Source organism: Mytilus californianus, unplaced genomic scaffold, assembly GCF_021869535.1.
Source record: "Mytilus californianus isolate M0D057914Y unplaced genomic scaffold, xbMytCali1.0.p SCAF_14, whole genome shotgun sequence".
In the NCBI taxonomy this organism is placed as follows: Eukaryota; Metazoa; Mollusca; class Bivalvia; order Mytilida; family Mytilidae; genus Mytilus; species Mytilus californianus.
In genome coordinates this window covers 35,378,083-35,400,708 of record NW_026262626.1, presented here as the reverse complement: position 1 = coordinate 35,400,708, position 22,626 = coordinate 35,378,083, and the positions used below count along the sequence as shown (strand labels likewise).

Genomic DNA, 22,626 nt, shown 5'->3' with positions numbered 1-22,626 from the left:
AGACATGTACACCTAACAATCATTCTAATTGCAAAATAAAGTAGAACATTATAGTATTTCAGATACTGACACAAGGAAAATTTTCCAATAATGCTGAACCAAAAAATGAGGTCAAGAGTATACCTTGTCTGTATGAAATTTACTTTGAAAATGAGGTTATGGTCAGTTTAACCATGTCAAACTAGACATGTACACCTTACTATCATTCTAATTGCAAAATAAAGTAGAACACTATAGTATTTCAGATACTGACATAAGGAAAATTTTCCAATGATGCTGAACCAAAAAATGAGGTCAAGAGTATACCTTGTCTGTATGAAATCATTGAACCATGAATTTTAGGTGAAAGACGAGTCAGAAACTTCATAATACAAGGCGTTAGTATATACCTTTTGAAATAAGATACTTTATTCAGTTTACTCGGTTGCCCACAGGACTAGCCTACAAAATGTCTCTCATTCTGCAACATATTCACAGGCAAACAAAGCAGCTTACAAGCAAATTAACATTTTTTTGGCAGTTGCCTAATTTCAACTTTTTCAATTGATTGTGTAGGATGATGTCTAGTACTAAAGACTTACATTAGCAACTTAGTACTTAAGACCTGCTTTGGCAACTTGAAGAAAGCAACTCAACTGAATCATCAGACACTCTTACTTTCAGATACCATTCTTCTTTGTAGAATTTTCAGTATTCTATTGTTTTTTTTATGAACAAACAAACAGATCCTTACCTTGATAATGAGAAATATAAAGAAGAAAATGTTCTCTGTTTTCTGGTGAGTTTGATCGAGTAACTTAAGTTTATGTAAAGTAACATTGACAATGCATACAAGTGATTACCCTAGTTGAGCACATTTAAAACTGGGTTCACATTGCTACTGAAATGAACCTACCAGCATTCCAACAATACTACTGGAAGTTATTATGGCTGATCTTAACCAGAAATATAAAGTAAATGCCTATGAAACTAAAACTAAATAATGGAAATACAGTACCGGTACTGGATTTCATCTCACTGGACATGTTTGTATTTACATTCAATGAGATGATTTTCTTTGTGTATGCCATAAAGTAAGAATGTAAGTGGAGATGAAAGAATGTATATTTTTTTTTACAATTTACTTTAATTATATAAAAAAAATCTCTCTCAATATAATAAATTGTGTTGGCCTTGCAACACATCAAAGTCATGATGAGATTCAACATGATGTCAAGACAAAAATGGCCAAATACAACAATAGTAAATAAAAATACTGACTAAAAACCATCACTATCAAAGTGAGCACACATACAAAATGTCATGGTTATCTCCCCTTCAAGATTTAGCAAAGTTTCCTCCCTTTCGGGGGACTGAATTACCTCCCCTGTGAATTAATATAAAAGCATAGAGTATTGTTAGGTTGAAAGGATAGAATGACATGTACTATACATGCTAAATTTTGGCAAGACACAACAAATGTAGATATAAAGAATGAAAATGGCACAAAAAAAAACATTCTTTATAAAAAAAAAATATCACAGTTCCACGAAAATTTCTAATTTTCTTGCTATCTTTAAAAGTTTATAAATCAAGTTTCATTTAAAGCCATTCTCGTTCAATTAATGGTTATTATGCATGTGAACATTAAATACTTTCTTGAAAGTGAACAAGATTGTTCATATGCACATTGATTGTTCTTCACAAAACAAAAAATATCGACCTTTGATGACAGCATTAAACACTGAATTGTGCTGTCAATTAACAAAATCATTGCAATGAACTACGTAAGGATCAAATAAATACAAGTCCCACCTCTTATGCTTTGAATAAAATTTGGGCTACTGCTGTTAAATCTTTTTAAATATATATCCTCCCATATTGATGTTAAAGGGTATAAAAGTTCCTTCTCATGTGTACCCAACATTTAAGAGCCTTTGATTAGAAGTTATGAATGTTGTGTCAGTGTATAAATGGATTTCTCGAAAGTCATGCCGTTAATTATGAACACTCAAAGCATGTTAAATTTGTTAGAAATGTGTTAATAATAAATAACCAAATTTACTATTACATATACTAATATTTATGGGCTATGATTTTTTTTTCTTTGCATACTTTGTACAAATAAATATCACACATTAGACAAAATTAATGTCAAATGTGAATTCCCTTCTGAGCCTAACACCTATCTAAACTATAAATCATTTCCTCTCTCTTTCAGGCCAATACTTATATGGGTAATGAATTTTTGATTGTTTTTTGGGTATGCTGCCATTTATTGTCACATGCAAATGCTTCAGGTGTAGGTTCTATATTATTGCTTAGAAATATTGTTAATGCAAGATGTTCAGATATTCGACAGATGAAACCTACCTTGCTATGCTGTGGTTTCTCCATGCTTCAGGTGTAGTTACAGAAATTGAGAGAGTACTTGGGACTGAGCAATGGTTAGTTTAAGCTCAAATCAATTCAACAAGCAAAGTAATTAACAGGATAGTATTTAAACTCATTTCATTACAATTGGTTTGAAAAGACACTGATATTCAAACATTAACGGTCCGTTTCTTTTTTGAATATTTACATACCCCTGTGAAAAATGTATGGACCAAAATAGTCCCGAGTATTCAGTTTCTAGATATATATCTATACCCTGTAGATACCCTGTATACCTGTAAAATGCCCTTCAGATGTTACTGTTCATCCTAGGTTAAGATTTTTTTTTATACATTTAAGCTTTAAGTAGACAATCATAAGTTACACAAGCTTATTGAATCTTCCCCCATACCCTTTCCCACGAGAAATGTTCCATCTTATCACATATCTAATGAATTGATCCCAGTATTAATACATACTTGAATATCAATGTCTCTTTTCTCAAACAATCAGGTCAACAATGCATGCAATAAGTGTGTTAGTAAAAAACTGAACAGAAAACATTAAAATCCATCTTTTTTTTATTATCAGCAGCAGAGATTAGCGGCAGTATGGAGTATTCATAATATATTGTTAATGAGATTCTTCAAAATACTACATAACATACTGAACTGACAGAATTTACTGAAAACATTTTCACTTTCTTATTTACCAAATGTTTCCCCAATCTTTTGAGAGGAGTAAATGATCGACTATACAAAAAAAACTCATTATTCTGTCAGAAACAGTAATCATCTATCAAAGAAATACATACAACTATACCACCCCACCTTCCTGGGATACTGGTATCAGGGATTTACTATTTACATACATGTACTACCATCATTTATGGTTTTATTTTCTAAACATCAGAGAAGTCTCATTGATTCAAAGACAATGTACAGATACATATAGTTTAAAAGACAGGTCATGTTTCCCATATGTATCTTTTTTTGTATAAAACTTGAACTGAATTTTTTAATTGTTTTAAAAAAAAAAGATAATATTTTCTGTCTCAAATACACAGATCTATTTTTACAGAAATTCCAAATGCTTTTAATTTCTCTGAAGTTCACAATTTTTTAAAAATCATTTACCACCTGAATATTAAAATGAAGATAATCCAAAGCCATAAAAAATCATCAAATGGTTGAATACTTTTGTACAAAATACTTTCAACTATATTGGTATGTATTTCTATGATAGCAAAACAAATTTTAATTCATAGTTAGTACAACAATATTATGCCTTCAAAACAGTCAACAAAAGTCTTTGTATCAAAAAAATCAACACAAGAAAAATGCTATAGAAATGATCATGCTTGTATATTTTGAGTTATATTTTAGAAATGCATGACTGAAAGTTTACAGATATGTATGGCTGTGAAATGCACTTCATAAAACAAAATCAATCATCAAACCTCTTTTAAATAAGTATTTGCAGTGTATTGCTATTTTCAACCTTAGCAATTCATCAGGCAGTGTAATTTACAATCAATTGTTATATTTTGTATATCATTTTTTTTCTCCACAACCATATACAACCACTTGTTGCCTTCCAAACAAAGAGTGCATGGAAGCACAACCAATAAAATTGTTTAGCAAAAAGATTTTCAACAAAACCTTACTCTTCTTCTTGCAATTATTACAACTTATAAGATTATCATAAACGTTAAGGGGGTTTATTTTGCATATTTATCATCAACCTTACCCTTCTAAAACAAGGATTTTTGTTATCAGTGAATGATTGGTAGTATTTGCAGATAGATACTAAATATAAAATATGTATCATACAAGATTTTACCTACATATAGAATTAAGCATTTAACAGCCATACATATATGAGTACATTATCTATAATCTACAGTGGGGTTCTGGTGGGTTCTTTTAATACATGGTGATATAAGAGTAAATTGTATTGCAATTACATAATGCTGTACAATACACGAGTACAATTAATTGCACTTGTAGCAAAAATCTCATATAAAGTAATTGGTACTTCTGACAGCAGCTGAAGTATTAAATTCTCAAGTACATAATAAATGTACATTTAGGTCTCTCATAAGAGCATATGAGGAAAATTAGTCATGAAAGAAGATGTTTTAAAAACATGTCCATTTGTTTTTTCTTTTTATAGTTGGTTAATAAAGCTAAAATGAAAAAGAAGAAAACCTCTTCTCATATTTGGATAATAAAATTAGTCCCGATTGTAAATTGAATTGTGTTTAAATATTGCTATAGAATGTTTCAAAAAATGTCCATTTTTACCAAATATTTTCCCCTCATTTAATTTTTATTTATTGTCCTTAATATATATCGATGCATATAGCACTGCATAATATACAAATTCTATGGCTTTATTACCTATTTTTACCGAGAAGTGATAGCTACAGCTGCTGTTTGAAGTTAATGTTAAATATCTACATTTTGTGACAATATTATGAACTGTTTCGCTGAGTATGTACACAGGTCACATGATTCATCACATGTTAAAAAAATAATCACATTTTCATTGCATAGCGACTATTATCCATATCTGATTAATGAAGCAATGACTATTGAACAAAATTAAATTATTATACAAAATCCTGTGCATTATTCTCATAGAACACTTCATATAAAAATGTAAAATGTAAAAGCGGTTTAATTTGTCAAATTTTTCTACTTGTAAGCCATTATCCATTAAAATTGTTTTGGGTTTCTCTCACATTTAACAAAATAATACATTTTCAAAAATAAATGAAAATAATTAATTGTGAATTAATTTAAGTGTATTCTTTACATAAACAATAATAAAACAGTGTTCTGTTCTATAAAGCCATCACAAATACTTAATCTGGTATCATTAATACAATGAACCTAAATGCAATCATAATTATTCTTTGGAGCAATTTGTTCTTCCAAATAAGCACCGAAATAATTACAAATATAATACAACGATCATCTTCAATAAAATATAAAAAAAGTTTTGATTCTAATATCTAAGTACTGGTTGCCAAAAGTTTGAAAAAATAAAATATATAAAAAAGTTAATCTCTTTCACAAAAAATAATGATATGATTTGTTCTATAAATGTGGATATAAATAGCTTGTTACCATAGTGACAGAAAAAAATCAGTTACCATGGGGAAAATTAATTCTATATAACCATAGCAATACACTTGGTTACTAAAGAAGACATCACATGATTGTTACCTTGGCAATTTATACTGGTTATTTTGTGGAAATATCACAAATTAAGTTGTTCTCATAGTAATATAGAAATTTTAATTAAGGAAAAGGCTCAGAAATGTTCACTTTCTATTCAGATCAAATCTCAGAATATAAAACTTTGATATTAAGTGAAAATAATATCTAAAATGATAGTTGAGAACAATTATGAGCCTTTTTCTGGAAGACACCACATGATTAAAGTACAGTAAAAGCACAAAAACTAATGTCTACGTTTTAAACAATAAAATATGAATCATTATACATAAACAATAGACTTCTGTTAATAACAATGTGTTTCAGCTGAGGTGAATAAATGCAGATTCTTTACATAACAATGTTAAACTTGAGTATAATTACAAACAATATAGTCAACAACAGTTAGTTTGTCAGGCACTTAACTGGTGATAAATTTGTTGGCACGGATTCGATTCAACCAATCCTGGACAAAAGTTATTGAATCTGTGGTCCTGAGTTAGTCTTGGAGTATGATGACCCGAGTTAGTGTTTATTCAGCATTCTGTGGTACCCACCACATTGAGAGAATTCTCGGGTGCACTGAGAAACTCCTACCAAGCCCTGGTTACTAGTGGAAGCGGATCAGGCATGGGATCTTTGTGACCAGGATTGTGTTAGTTGAATGCAGCTGAAGTTTTAGTGAAAATAAAAAGAAAAAGAAATTTGTTAGTTAAATACAGCTACCTGAATCATTCGGATATTGTCACTAGTAAGACACTACTTACTAGTTAGAAGTGTGCTGACTCTTCAATCTCATGCTTGCCTTATAGGGCAGTAAGATTTCTTAAACTGTTTCATACTTGATCAATGAGTATAATTTCACAGAAAGAAATTAATTTAATGAAATTTGTATTATGTTAAATTTTAAAGATCTGGTAATTGTGATCTTTCATGCTTTGACCATGGATAAAAGAGAAGGGACCAAGCAAAAGGTCAAAGGTCAAGCTTTTAAAAGTTGGCTAATTTTTCTCACAGCACAAAGTTTTATTACAGCACAACTCTAAACAGTTAGTAATGCCACATTAGTGATAAGTAAGCCTATAATAGTATATTATAGAATACGTTGTGACTAATTCCTTAGGTGCAAATCTATGTATTAGAATAACCATGAACCATACAAGATTAGAAGCTACGTAAGATTTTTAAAGAATATTTGTAGTTTGCCATTTAAATCTCGACATCATTAAACTTTGAACTTCTTTGTCTTTAAGAAGTTTAAAACTTGGCATGCACATAAGAATTATTCTGAACTTTTTGTGTCATTGCAGTATTTTAAACTTCTTAATTACTAACATAATGTTTCAGTAATATATATTTCTATTACAATATAACCCTAATACTTGAGAAGCTTAATATACCAAGCTAAGCATTATTTGTCTTTGTGTCCCCTGTAGGAAGATTGCTAGGGAAGCTTGTTTTCTTGTATTATAACAGCAATGCATAAAGCTTGCCACTTCTTCACAGTTTCAATACTTGTGTTTACAGAATGAATTCAGACTTCTTTTCAAAATTTTCTTTATTTGATAAAAACATGTAAAAATGTATAACAATTGCACGTTTTACACGTGTTCGACAATAAAATCAAGTCTTTGCTAAAACATTCAACATAAATCTGTACAACATTTTGATCATCAATGCTAATTGAGCGAATTATATGGAATGTTCATGTATACACCACACTCAAACTACAAAAGACTGTAGTGTTTAGATTGAATTTCTCAATTTAAGTTCAACAGTAGTCAAGATTAGATGGACTTTTTTAACAGAAAAATCGACATTAAAAAACTGATCTTAAGATACAATGAAACCGGGACAACTTTTGAGTGATATTTTTGTAAGATTGGATGTTAAAAAGGTCACAGCTCGTGTCAAATAAAACTACTTAAAACTATATTTTATGTATGCATTGGGAAAATAAATTTCTATCACCTAAACAATACAGCCTAATAATTGTTTGAATTAAACACAACACACCACAACACTGAATATTGCAACAGTGGTAATACTTTTGATAAATGCTCTTTTTCCTGAGACTTTCTAAATGCATGCTTTCAGACACTAAAAAAATCACCCATGAATTCCTATATTGATAAAACCTCAAAACTACAATCACACAAATGAATTCTGAAGAAATTCTTTTGTCACCCATGATGAGGAAAAATGGGCAGTGAAATTTTTCTCCTGTCTGAAACCAATGATTTGGTATCGAGTTTTGATTTTGAGCTTTATACATCATACACTTCAAATCCACTAAAATATGTACACATTCATTTAACAGAAAAACAACCTTAAATCGGAAAATGAGAAGTACGCCACATAACACGGATAGTCTGTAATAAAAAATATCTAGTAAAAGTCGTAAAATGTAAATATATATATATATATAATAATAAATATTTTTCGGTAGAAATAAAACATGAAATAATTTAATTGCAAATAAATAAAAGAAGAATGTTTCTTTGAAACCCATGTCCCTGCCTCCAACAGATGAATTCATTCAGCAGTCATTTTTGAAATGACAAAATAAAAAATATGGCATCATCAAAAGGTATAACACAGGAAGGGCAATTTGATTTTTGGTTGTTTTTTTTGTTGTATCATTCCAATTATAATCATATTCCAAATAAAGGATGGAAGAAGAAGGGGAATACTTAATGTTCCCATTCCCTTACAAAAGGGACATGCAAATCTGATTGTCAATAATACTGAAGCATAAAATATCCATTTTGTGAAAAAAAAGAGAGTAATAAAAAGCTTGTGGCCTTATTACTTTCCCTATTTTTTTTTCAATAGATTTCATGCTTCCTATCCAAGGTCATAACCAAGGTCATAACATAGTAAAACTAACCTTCCTTAAATCTATTATGAAAGTGTCACCCTTGCATAAGGGTGCGTTCTAAGTCCTTCGACTGCCCTCCTGATTTTAGGCACAGCACCTACAATAGCCCAATATTATAGAATTCTACTCATATAAAAATAACCATATGGAGCAGTAATGTACATTCAACCATTTTGATATCATTCAGTCTAATTGTATGTGACCATTAAATTTCTTTAGTTAGCACAATGAGTATGTTTTGTTAGATGATGCAAATTCTGCATTTACGAATTAAACTTGTTAATAAATATGAAGAGACAGAATTTAACAATAAGCATAATCTTAGCACCAAATTTTGAAAACAAGAAATAACCTGAACATATTTGGTCACATGATATCAAAATGGTTGAAATACTAGCACCTCCTGGTTCAAAATAAACAATTGCGTAATCATAATTCAACAACAACAAATAATAATAATAACTTTTGAAAATTCTGTAAAAATACTCTTTGAAAGACAACTGGTTCTAAAAATTAAAGCCACAGGGATTTATTGCTGGATAAACGGTTAATTCTTGTTAAATGGTGAAAGTTAACAAATTGGTTAATAGGATTAAATTTTCTGCTCAATATAACAAGTATTTACAACTGTTTCTATTAATCTAAATTAGGTCAAAAAAGAAAAAATATTAATTCCCTAGTGAGGTTAATTTAAACAACCAGGAGATGTAAGGGGACTTAATTACAATGGAGACAAGCTTAAATTAATCTTAATAAACAAAAAGAAACACAATGGCAACAAAATAGTTAAAATCCTATTATGTACACTTTAAATCCACCACCAAACATTTTATAATCTGTTACAGTGAATAGCCACGCTAAAAATCTACCTCTAAATGTCCTACTTTTTACCTGCGACAAGAAACAAATTCTGATTTTACACAATGTTTTAACGATGTGGTAGTTTTCAAAAGCTTATTTTCTATCGATCATCAAAAGATTTCTTTTTACCATGCATTTCAAAAAAGAAGATATAAACTTAATCGTCCAATTCCCAAAATTAAACAAATTTTTGAGTTACATAAAAGATTTTTTTGAATCAATTGTCAGCTATTGCAATCATTAGTTAAATGATTTTTCAAGTTTTTCTCTGATTTATTAAAACAAAGTTCTGACTTTTACTACTTTCATCAAATTAAATAACGATCAAAACAATTTATTTTGCATAATCAATAAATTACTGAGCACTTTTTGGAATGTATTTTTTGTTAGCACTTTGGACAACTTTCTGTTCTATAAACACAACCATTCTCCTGAGTAAATTAACAGGAATGTTTTGTAACAAGCAGGTACAATTTTTTAAGTAAATGCATTCAATTAAAGAACATTTTATGTGTTATGAGGTACTTATGATTAATTGCATAACATTCTGAATGTTTTCATTAAATGTTACCAGGACTAAAGTAAAATGAACAACATTGTACTGAGTCTAAACGTACCGTCTTATCCTCATTCTGGTAGGCATGTAAAGTAACAAAAAATCATTTCATCTTAACTGCTTGACAAAATTGGCTAGCTTTACAATAATCATGCTCATAGAAGTTGGATTGATATTTTTTAAAAATCTAATAAGAGGCAGTTTATAATCTGCATTTAAAAAAAAATCTAAAATTTTACTAAATAATCCTTAATGATGTATTCAATTTGAAATTCTTTTAAATAAAACATCTATATTGATGATACTGCTTCTTGTAAATTTCATTTTGCAAGCCAAATTCAATATGCCTAGCAATATTAACTGTAATACCATGCAAAAGTTTGAAATATATTTTTTTTATGAACGTAATAACAATTTTATAGAAATATTGTACATATAAATATTAAGGTATAATTTAAAATTGTAGACTATAAAACAAATTAAACATTTATATATATATATAATAATAATGGGATTTGATTGAAATAAATCCTGATTGTCTGTTTGGGACTGTTGATTGTCAGTTTGGGACTGTTCTTAAATGTTGTTTAAAATGGAATGACTGATGACTGAATGATCAGAAGAACGTCTAGCGCACGAAAGAAAACATACCAGCTGCAGTCTGGTCTAAGTGACTGGGATATTCTATGATTGATGCCGCCGGTGAATACCCATATGGGAAATCACTGTAGGGATTATATATCAGACTAGCAGCACCACTGGCATCTGTTGGTGAAACAAGAGGTGGTGGTGGGCCACTGATCAGGCCTGCTGAACTTGTGGGTATGTTTTGCATTCTTGGAGCCAAGATGAGAGGTGCTCCTGCAGGACCAGGAGAACGCAATGTCTGTTGTACACCAGTCAAAGGTGAAGTTGTAGCTATCATTCTATGAGCCTCTGGAAAAAATTAAACACGATCAACATTAAGACTATTATTCTAGCTCATAACCTTGAACTTATAAAATTTTCAGAAAAATAATAATTTAATGTGCATCATAATTATCTGAGTATTAACAGAGAGTAACGAAATCGCTTGTATTTAAGAGTGGACTGTAACATCAATATCAACACTTTTAACTTGCTATCGAAAGAGAACAATTTTTATCATTCGTCAATTATATCACTAAATGAGTAACACAATGATGGCTTGTTTGTTTCTATAGTTACAATGGTTAAAAAAAAATATCATTGTTCACATAACAAACAAGCAAACCCGACTTTTTAAGCACACACTTGAATACTAAAGCTGTAAAATGGGATTATTCCTGAAGTCATCCAAACAAATTACTCGAAATGTATTTTGGTTGTAGTATGTTTTATAAATTAATTGTCTGTTTGGCAGCATTATATTTATAACTGATCCCTGCTTTTATGTAAATAATTACATTTCAAAGTGTAATTTTAAGTTCCTCTTGCTTACATCTTCAATTTTTTTGACTGAAATCATGTCTCAACAAAATTAAGGTGTAGCAAAATGGCATAGTATTAAATTCAAAAAAATTCTCCCATATGTTTTCAATTTACTCAATGTGCATTAATATTTCTACAGTCACATAGAATAATTAAATTTACCAAACGCATAAAATGCTTAGCTTGATGTAAAACAGACCTAGAGCTTCTTATGAACAATTTACATTAGTAATCAACAAAATTATACACAAACAGTTAGCATTACTAACTATTAAATATATAATTATTCTTTACTGAAATGGTTATGTGATCTAGTTCTGGTAGTTAAGTGCTTTTGTTCAAAATGATTTCCTATCATGAAGAAAATTTTGTCTTTTTAAAATTCTTAAAAACATATATTCCCTGAATTCATTATCTCAATCTAATTCACTGATGGTGAAATAATGTTAAAGCTGATTCAAGTCAATTGTGTTATAAAGATTCATGCATCTATCTTACCCCTCCCTTAACAGACAATCCCAACCCTTTTATATACACCCTCCCATCCTTTTCCTTTGAACCTTTCCTCAATTGTCAACCTAATTCATTTTTTCAGAGTGTAATCCCACCCCTTTTTCTTCTTCTATATAACCTTTCAATAATATACAATTCCCTCCCTTTTTCCATTCATTTCCTCCTAAATCACACTCTTTTTCCTTTTTATAACCCTCCCTTAATAATTATCCATCTCTTTTTTATACACACTTATCTTAGTAGACACTCCTTTTCTTGTTATTGTTTAAGTTTGTTTTGACAATTTAAAAAAAAATCTTTTTACTGCTTTTAAGTTAACCTAAGTTATCTACCTCCCCCAAAAAAAATCAAATGCTGGTTATATTTTTGAGGTATTAAATGATTTTTTGAAATCAACAACTGAAAAAGATGCCCAGCTTTGACCCAGTGTTTCCCCAGTATATATGATTTAAAATCTTTGAGAAAAAGATGACCCGCTTTGGCCCAGTGTTTCCCAAGTATATGTGGCCCAGTGTTTCTCCAGTATATATGATTTACTATCTTTGAGAAAAAGATGCCCAGCTTTGGCCCAATGTTTCCCAAGTATATACGATTTATAATCTTTGAGAAAATGAGAAAAAAAAACAAAAGTACCTAGAGTTAAATTAACACAAACACAATATTTTCTAAGTAAAGAAAAATCTTGAAAAGATAAAATAACCATATTTCTTCTAATAATTTCTCAGATTCTAATGAAGGTCCTGTCCTTAATTTTTGTTTAAAAATTACACAAAACTACAGGGCATCTAATTGAGAAAAAATTCTATGGGGAAGTCTTTATTTTCAAATAACCGAAAGTAAAATGGGCATACAATCATATCTCCTCATTTTTATATTACAAACACTTTACTTAAAATACATACCTGATAACCTCTGAAAGTAAGAATGTGGGTCATGACCTGCATTGAGGAAAAAAATATCAGGTCAAAGTGGGTACAAACTTTTTCAGCTGAATTTTTCATGTTAAAACATATATAAAAATAAGGAGATGTAGAATGATTGCCAATGAGACAACTATTCATCTTTTTATTCAAAATATTCTAAAGTGTAAAATAATTACAATTTTATTTATTTATTTCTCATTTTAAATTCATAGCAATTACTTGATAGTATCTTTTAATTATCTAAATATTCATTTTTGAATAATTATTCATATCTATCATGTCTATAATATAACAATAATAAAATAACCTAATTATTAATTACGATACACCCCAGCATTATGAAAAGAATATTCTCATAATTCATCAAAGAAATTTTCCTGACCTCTTCCTGTTCTTAAATAATTTTCCTGATATGTAGTTGAGAACTTAAGGGCATTTTATTGATGTAACAGAACTAATAGTAGTTATCCATACTAGTTATACTCCAGTTAGAGTTGTCTCCCTTACTGTTTACACCTTTATACTTCCTGTTCAATTGTGCATGTATGATTGAATGCAGGTTTGGGATTCCTGACTCCCTAAGTATTTACACCATTTTTATTCCTATTTTGTGCATGAATGATTGAAAACAGGTTTGGGGATTTCTATCTAACAGTTGTATAATGTTGATCAATGTATTGTCTCGCAGGATTATCAATTTTTAGCCAAATTTCAGGACATTTGAAGCTTGACAACTTTTGAAGGTATAATTAACAAAATAATTAGTGACGTCTATCAATGAAGTGACAAAATATTGTTTGATGGCTATTAAAAAGTTAAGATTAAATAACTGAACTTTCTGTACATGAAAAATGTCAAGGTTGGCAGTATTTCATTGACATTTTTAAATTTAAAAATCAAAGGTCTGTAGGTACTAGAATACATGGTAAATTTAATCATATACAGAAGTCCAGGCAATTGAATGATCTGGGAGGAGATTAAAAATTATTTGGAGGTTGAGTAAATTCCCAGGTATGCCCTTACAAATTTTGTCATTTGACAGGTATGCAAGTAAAAAGAAATAACGAAATGCACCCTCTCATCCGAGTTGAAAATATTTGCTTGCACATTCAATAAATTTACTATTTACCAGAAAAAGTGTGGTATTGCAAATCTCTGACCATAAATTGTTTAATATATGGTGTCAATTTATAGTATGATATATAAGTGGTATCATTGAATACATGGTAGCTGAAAGGCAGAAACTTGTGCCACCAAACATTACTGCACTGAAGGATCACTTTGTTTTTTAATTGGAATCAGTTCCAAAGCTGGCTTTTCCTTTTTTCTGTTTATAAAGTAAGCATTATCTGGACTGACAACTTAAGAATAAAATATAACGCACCATGGCCATTCATTTTGGCAGGGTCTGTAAACCCTCCGTTTAGTGCAGCAAAAGGGTTGCCAAATTGGGATGACAAGATCATTCCACCATCAACTAAAATTCAAAGAAAGACAAAGTTAATAAGCACCAAAATAATAATTTCAGATCAAATTTGGTCATAATATCATGATGTCATAATCAAACAGAAAACCAGATGCAATGGAATGATTAGTGTTCACTGCATAGTATTCTGTATATACATGTAGTTCAATTAAACTAAAAAAGTTATCATCAAAACCAGAAACTAATTGAATGAGGAAGGTCCCAGTAAATAGTTCCCCAAGGAATTGTGTTTACACATTTAAGATTGGCTGTGTCCTCAGTGGTGTTTGGACATATAAATTTTTTTTTTTATTTCACTTTTAATAAATTGAAATCTTTATTTGGCTATTTTCACTTTTCACAATTATTTTGAAGAAATATGGTTTTCAATTTGACATCAGAAAATATGATGATGTTGTGCTGCAACTAGATTTTTCTTCACTTATTGAAAAAAAAAGTTTCTTGTCTGTCAATAGTTAGTAGAACTTAGCAAGACAGGTTAAGTGTAAAATATAACGCACCCTGGCCATTCATTTTGGTAGGGTCTGCTCCATTTAGTGCAGCAAAAGGGTTGCCCATTGGGGATGTCAAGATCATTCTACCATCAACTAAAAATTAAAGAAATTCAAAAATAACAAACATGTTAATTCTGTTAAGGTCTACTTTATAAAGATTTTTAGTTACTCATTTCATTTTTTTTTTTTCAGAACGAAAAGGCAATTCTAATCTTTCGAATTTTTTTGCAGAGTTATCACAATGTATAATGGTGTTTTCTATGAAATATACCTTCATTCTTGTTACTGAACTACTATGACTTGGACTCATGAAGTCACAGTACACAGTAACAGAAAAGTACATTTCATTGGATGCTATTTACCAAGCGAGATTATGAACATTTAATCGAGAGACTAAATATTACTTAATCATATCAAAATCAATAAACAGCATAACCTTTTGATATCCATTAAGAATTTTAGAATTTGAAACAATTCAATTTATGCTCTAAATTGGATGAGAAACTAAATATCTTTGAAATAGACAATAAACAGTGAAATGCAAAGCATTCGCTGACATGTTGAAACACATGACCTTATAAGGCAATAACTCACATGCACAATAGAATCATCACAATAATCAGTCAATTTCAGGAATAATTAAATTTACCTTCTATTTATTGGAAAAAATAATCAAATCTTTCAAATTTATCAGTTTAAAAACAACAGCATTATTCTAGTAAAGCAAACTTTACACTTCATATTATTCCCCCTTTTTGTAAATGACATTTTTTTATTGTAAGGTTTGCTTTAAATAATAACAAAAATTACAAATTTTTCAATTCATAAATGAGTAATTAAAATTAGAACCATGGGAATTTTGATGGTATATTAATCAAGACAACTTTGAACTATTTCATTTGAAGTGCAAAAGAGAAATACTCATCGCTAAATTAACACAAATTTACTTATAAATTTAAATTCATCTTCAACAAAAACCCCATGGAACCTAATGCTATAATATCTGTGCAAGACTGGTGCTAGATATAAGGACTCTTGTTAGCCTGAAAAATACATTCATTATACCTACTTAGCAACCAGTCTTGCACAGAAACACAATATATCAGGATACGAAATAAACGACAATATAAATCATGCAAACATTTATCCCGAATAGTAACTCCTATATCCAAAACATGCATTGTTGCTATCCAATTAAAATAAATTCCCTCCTGACAACATGCAATTTTATTTTTATGAAAATAATATCAGTATATAAATATGAAAATATTTGAATATAGTATGAAAAATGAATAAAAATATAATGGGGGTTTAAGAATAAAAATTGAAAAAAGTAAAAATATGAAGAAAAGAGAAAAAAGATTTATAGAGTACTACACCAACACCAAAGAAATGAAGTGCTGAAGATATACAGAAGTGATAATTAAAGAAGGTATAGATGTCTCATTTAAATTGTTTAACAAATGTATCTATCAAAGTAATATTGGATCAAAATCGGCTTCCTTTTAAGTTATCAAATGTGGCAAGTTTCATAGAGAAATGTGTATATACAAATCTTGAATTTTGGTGTTTTTCTTTTAATTTAAAAGTATCTACACAGAACTTTTACTGCTTCAATTTCCTGGTAAAGGTAATTTTTTTCAACGAAGCCAAAAATACCTGCAAAATCGGATTTCCATAGAAAAATGTCTTTCCGTCTAATTCTAATTATTGTTGAAGTAAATCTTTTAAGTGTTAGGTTAGAAAGTGACTTCTTACTAAATAAAAATTGATCATCTTTTTATAAGCATCTATACCTTCTAGATTATATGAAATCTATAAAACCGTATAAAAATGTGTGCAGATTTTACTATATCTAAGAGTCTACAAAAAGGGAGGTAACTGCTGTTACCATGTGTGAAATATGACAGCAAATCTACCATTAAAACCAAATAGATAAAAAATACCAAAAAATAGCAAAATGGATCATGCATCTATAGACATAACCAAGATGTGTAGCCTCATTCTGATGCAAAAAAGAATATACAGTGACAGGCAAAAAAAATGGGGAAGCTAATCCACTGCACACCGACTTTTGGCAGCATATACAGGCCACCGAACTTACGAGTCGTAGATGTTTGTGAGGCCGATGATGTAGAAGGTTTAGAAGTGTCACGATAAGTGCCATTTATGATAGCTAACTCCATGAGTTGTCGTTTCTTTAAATCGTCTTCCCCATCGGGCTGAAAAAAGGCAATAATTAATTATAATCTGAACCAATACTATTGAGCAGCATGAAGCTGCAACACTTACGAGTCAATGTTGGGATCATTGCTTTTGCTTGATCTCTATATGTTCCGTTTAATATGGCAAGTTCCATTAATTGCATTTTCTTCAGGTCATCCTCACCTTCGGGCTGAAATTAGACCATACAATGTTAAATTTTCCATTGCTTTCACATCTTAAAAAGACCATTGGTAAGATGTCTCATTCAGAATAATTGTCAGGTGTTAGTGACAGAAATCATCAATGTAGCTGACAAGCGGAAAATCTAACAAATCTGAAAATTGAAAATCGACTTCTCTATTTATCATAAAAGTTCAACAGGTAAACTGTCGTTATCTGGACATCAATCTTACAAACTTGGCTGGATAATTTAACAATCAAGAAAACTTGTTAGAAGTGTGCAAAACAATTTAAGTCTTAGCGAAAAATTGTTGTGGAAAAGGGTAGCTGCTGCTTTTAACACCAACTTTTTAAAAGGAACTTATCCGAGTAAAAAAATCAAAACTCAAATCAGAACTTAGCATCTACATGGGTATTTTCTCCATACACATATAAATAAACATATTCTTATGTAGAATGAAAATACCTCAAAATCATTCTTTAATAGAAATTTGAAAGAAAAAAAATAAACTGGTAAGGTCCAACATGTATACAATAAACCTATTATTCAAAATCTATAGCTGAGATTTAATTACTCATTGAAGATTTCTATGCCTTTTGATATTGTGTAAGATATAATTGCTGACTATTCTGCTGGATAACATTAAATCAACGGAGATTACCATCGGTAATCAAATTCCAGGTATGACATCTGATTATAATAAATATACCCTATTCAAACAGCTTCAGTAAGTCAGGCATGTTATGAAAATATCAATTAGGGTAATGGCATCTTCTTTCAAGTTCCAATCTCCCAAAAAATGAGATTAATTATTGAATATTCATAACTTATTGTCACATATCAATTAAGGTTTTATTTATTTGATTTCTGAACCACATTCATATTCTACAAGAAAAACCCCATAAGGTTAAAGACAGAAACTGTTGAAGTGAATTATATGGAAATATTGGATAAGATTCGTCCAGGCGAGACAAATCAGTGTCAAGTTTCCTACCTAGTATTTACCTGCAATTCTCAGGTAAAAACAGGTGAAAAAGCATCCTATTAGAAAACTTAATAGCCGAGGCTTCTTCTTAAATTACAATAATATATTTATAAAGGTATTTACACAAACTCCTATATACATACATTTTGTAGTTATTGAACAGTTCAAAAGGCTATTTTATTGTATTTTTACAAAAGTTAACACAAATTTTCTATCAAAGCCATATTTTACACATACTTTACAGGTTTTGGACAAGTACATAGGAAAATTAGTGTATTTTTACAAGTATTTATCATAACCTTGCTCTCAAGCCCTACAGGTTTATTATTCTTAAGATTTTAAACAGTAATTAAGTAATTTGTAGTATTTAAATAGACAGGAGTGTTTTTTAATCTGATCTGTTTTTGAAACAGTTTGGAACAAAGTGTCTTTAACATTAATGTGCTGTACAAATACAATCTATACAAGACATGACTTGAATAGCTTTGTACTTCAAAAAGAGACAAAATATCACTGTGAACTTCTACCCTAACATTTGCTCTAATCTCTAAAAGTTTTTGTTACAAATTAAATTACTGCATAGAAATCTGAAAACAGCTTATTTGTAGACTAACAAAAGTGTTTATTATTCAACAATTTTCTACAATAAGTTGAAATCAATAATTTGTAGAAGGACAATTAAAGCATTTGAAACGGCTTATAGTATATATATATATATATATATACTGTGTAAAGTTTAGTCGAATCACTGAATCCTTACAAAAGTGTCTTCTCTGGAATATGTAATTTACCTGTGTATTTGTGTACCTGAATTCATCTCTTGAATCACCTGTGTTTACAGGTCGATTTATGTCAACTGGTCCAAAATTAATTAGCATAAATTATACATATATTTGTTTTTATTACTCTATGTATGACTGACAATAATTCACATAAAAGATGCCAAAATGAACAAAATCTTGATTCTTGTACGGAAATTAAACATAAATTTCATTATTCTTCATATATACAAGAATTATGATATACCTGGCGAGGTTTATTACTTTATTTTTGTTTGGAGAAACCTTTTGGCAAGTATATATGAAGTGTTAATGAACATTCAAATATCATTCATATAATTATATACACAATCAAAATTAAGGTTGTCAAAAATCTTTTCCAACAAAACTAATACTAATAACAGCAATTATTTTGGACAGATTTTTGTTGGAATTTAATTATATCTTAAATCTCTTTATACTTTTATTCCTTTGGATAAAACATAATTTTGAATAGATGATGCAATATTGACACCAGCTTTTGTCAACTGTCGACAATAAAGTGACTTCCTGAAACCAGAGACTAGTCAATGGGAATTAAACATTTTACCCAAATTTGGAATTTCAAACAATATTTCAATTTTTTGAAAACTAGCAAATTAACAAATACAGGGAAATATTTGCCTTGTTAATTGTTCATTAATAATTTCCTTATTACTTTGTCTTCCTCTGTGGGGAATTTTACAAGTGTCAATTTCCTTGTTTGTTATATGCCAATCACAAATATTATCAATTTTATCTTTCTATCAAAAATGAAATACCCCAGAGATAATTATCACTCAGCAAGGTGCCTCTTTGTATAAACCAAATCTCATTGCCTCTGGGATGACTACTTTAACAATGGGTGTAAATCATTGCCTCTGGGATGACTACTTTAACAATGGGTGTAAATCATTGCCTTTGTATTTACTGAGTACATTCAATTAACCTTCTATTTTTAGAAGGATAAATAACTTTTTAGGTTTTATGACACTTCCCTGTGACAAGCTTGCTTTTTAGTTTGAATTTTTAATACTGTTACATTATAACTCGGCTTACAAAGTTTGAAGGAATTCTTGACAAAAGTTTTTACTTCTGATTGAAGCAAAAATATCTTGTCTATTTTATTTTTGTATTTTGAGGAAAAATGGCAATCCCACAGGGGTAGTAATGTCCTTTATTTATGTAACTGTCTTCAATTACTGACAATCGACCAAGATGTGCTACTATTTGTAACAAATTATAACTGATCAAGATACTACATGAATCATTTTACTGTCTGTAATTTCATTCTCTGCCAAAATCTGCGACTTGACAATGATGAATGTACCTATTCACAGATCATTGCTCTAGACACAGCTTGCTATTTATAGATCATTTCTTCATTTCAATAAGGGTGAAAGAAGGTGTCACAAGGGAGATACAAGTTTATCCTTACATTCTATCATGAATGTATAAACACCATATTTGGGAACCAACAAGGTTTACTGTTGTTTCAACATTTTAACCACCCCACAAAAAATCACTGTTACCAGATGGTTCATCACTGAAAGATTTCTACTGCCCCCCTTATCCCTCATAAGCATAAACTTTGAAATGTTTTTCCCCAGTTCATTTTTAAAAGAAACAAAATTTAACTTTCCCCCTGGGTTACCTCTCGAAACAGACAAACTAATTACTGTTTCCAGAGATTACCAGTATACAAAAGTTTGTCTTATTTCTCAAATCAGTTATCTAGCTAATCATCTGTAAAATCCGTCTAATTATTGGACTTCTGAAGATCTTATAATTGTGACGACCTCCAAAATTTGTAAGCAAATATCGATCCATGTTAGCTATCAATACATGAGGACAAAGTTTTGAAGCAAAAAATATTCAAATTGGTTTCTATTTCTAAGGTCAAATTCTTCTTACACTAATTTCAACGAAGTGTCGTTTCTTTCATTACCCAAAAATTGATTTGCAAGTTTTTGAAAAACCAACAATTTAATACCTTGAAAATGGAGCTATAATACATTCAGAATATAGACAGAACTCAACTTAAACAAGAATTAAAGGCCAAGAAGTGCCCTTTACTTAACATACAGTAAACTACATATACATTAGTACTACTTCTGACAATAACCTGAGGAAATTGTAAAGAATTTAGACACAAGTTGAGTAAACAATTAACTAAGTATTCTAACATATTTGAAAAAGATATGTATTACAAACTGCTTTAGGAGACATGTTTTATGTAATTCATATTAATAAAAACTGGTTTTTTTTTAGACCTAACTTAATCTTGATCAGTGCAGTGCTTATACAATTTAATGCATTATCTATACTATCTTTTTAACAGAATTTTAGCACGATGTTCCCATGTACTGTAAGATTTTATCTCATTTGTAATCTTCTGTATCTATTACATCTTACTGAATCACTACTTACACAATAAGTTCACTTTAAGAAACTGTTTTGGACCAGAACTTTGGAACTATGTTATTCAGTTGGTTATAAAATTCATCAAATCCTGTGTGCCTAATTCATTAAGACTTTACAGACTTACTTATCACAACAAACATCTTACAATTCTTTAGATTTGCATAAACATCAGAACTTAATATAGCCCTCAGCTGATGGTCAATATTCATCATAGCCAAGTACATTTGTCATTTTCCAAAAAAATCACTTCGAATGAATAACATTTTAAATAAACAAATATATAAAGCTGAAATTTTGTAATAACACAAAACATTGAATGCAGATACTTTAACCAGGAAATTCTCAATACTTGTAATAAACTGCTGAACTCTTGGCCATTATATTTTAGTGATAGCATTGTACTTTTATTTTGAACAATTTTCCTGGCATAAAACAGAATTATCATTAAAATTTATGTATAAAATACAGAAAACATAAACTTACTGCAGGTACTAATAGTTTATTAACTTCTTCTACTGCCTTCTTTAATTTAGCTTCAGCTCTATTAGCTGTGTCTTCTACTGTTAGTAATACATGAAGTTCATCGTTTAAATGTTCCCAGTTAGGTTTGCCTTTATTCTGGTCTTCCTGCAAAATAATTGTTGATCTCACAGTTAAAATTCCTATGATGTGATATCACAAATTAACAAAAGATATTTTTTTATAATAGAAGACTCACAATAGACAAATGCAATATTATTATATTAAAATAATATCAAACTCCATAAATTAACAACCTACTACTAGCTGTTGTCTTGTAAGTTTTGAACAACTTAGCAAAAACTGTTTTTTTAATCAAACCTTAAAATTGAAGCACAAAGACATGTATAAAATAGATACTTATAAACTGTACCATTTAACCAGACATTAATGTAAATATGCTGTACAACAGGTTAAGGAATAAATATTCCCAGCAATAAAATTGAAAACTAGCAGTCTCAAAATATCCTTGACAAATATGTTCCAACTGCTACTTGTCTGGGACAAGAAATATCTGTAATAGAGCAACCAGTAGGGACAAGTTAAAAAAAATTCTGGGCAAGTAGATTTTATTTATTCTCTGAAAAGTCAAGATAATGATATTTTCACACCTGTGTTTCTCGTCTTGAAAGTAAAGGAAAATTGTCGAACTTGATTCAAACAAGAAGACAAAATAAATTCAGGTTTAGAAAGGTAAAAAACAAGACAAAATTTTCAATTTGTAATAAATTTGTTTCAGAGGTAAAATAAAGATCTAAAAACATCATTTATTAAAT

The 22,626-nt window shown here is 29.7% G+C and overlaps 1 protein-coding gene across 7 annotated transcripts in view; it reads right to left on the bottom strand.

The window, feature by feature from the left end:
• Positions 1–1,086: 1,086 nt before the first annotated feature.
• The window catches only part of LOC127724705 (protein quaking-A-like), a 28,430-nt gene continuing 6,890 nt past the window's right edge, over positions 1,087–22,626 (bottom strand). For 2 of the 7 annotated variants that reach the window (XM_052231777.1, XM_052231784.1), the window contains 7 exons: positions 21,815–21,958; positions 16,844–16,961; positions 14,746–14,832; positions 14,144–14,236; positions 12,739–12,774; positions 10,526–10,810; positions 7,117–8,554 (listed from right to left, as the gene is read on the bottom strand). In XM_052231777.1, coding sequence (XP_052087737.1) covers positions 8,481–8,554; positions 10,526–10,810; positions 12,739–12,774; positions 14,144–14,236; positions 14,746–14,832; positions 16,844–16,961; positions 21,815–21,958 — 837 coding nt within the window. In that variant the 3' untranslated portion in view covers positions 7,117–8,480. Of the gene's footprint in view, positions 6,247–7,116; positions 8,555–10,525; positions 10,811–12,738; positions 12,775–14,143; positions 14,237–14,745; positions 14,833–16,843; positions 16,962–17,031; positions 17,135–21,814; positions 21,959–22,626 lie in introns of those variants that run through there. The other 5 variants (XM_052231778.1, XM_052231780.1, XM_052231781.1 and 2 more) reach the window with 5 other exon arrangements.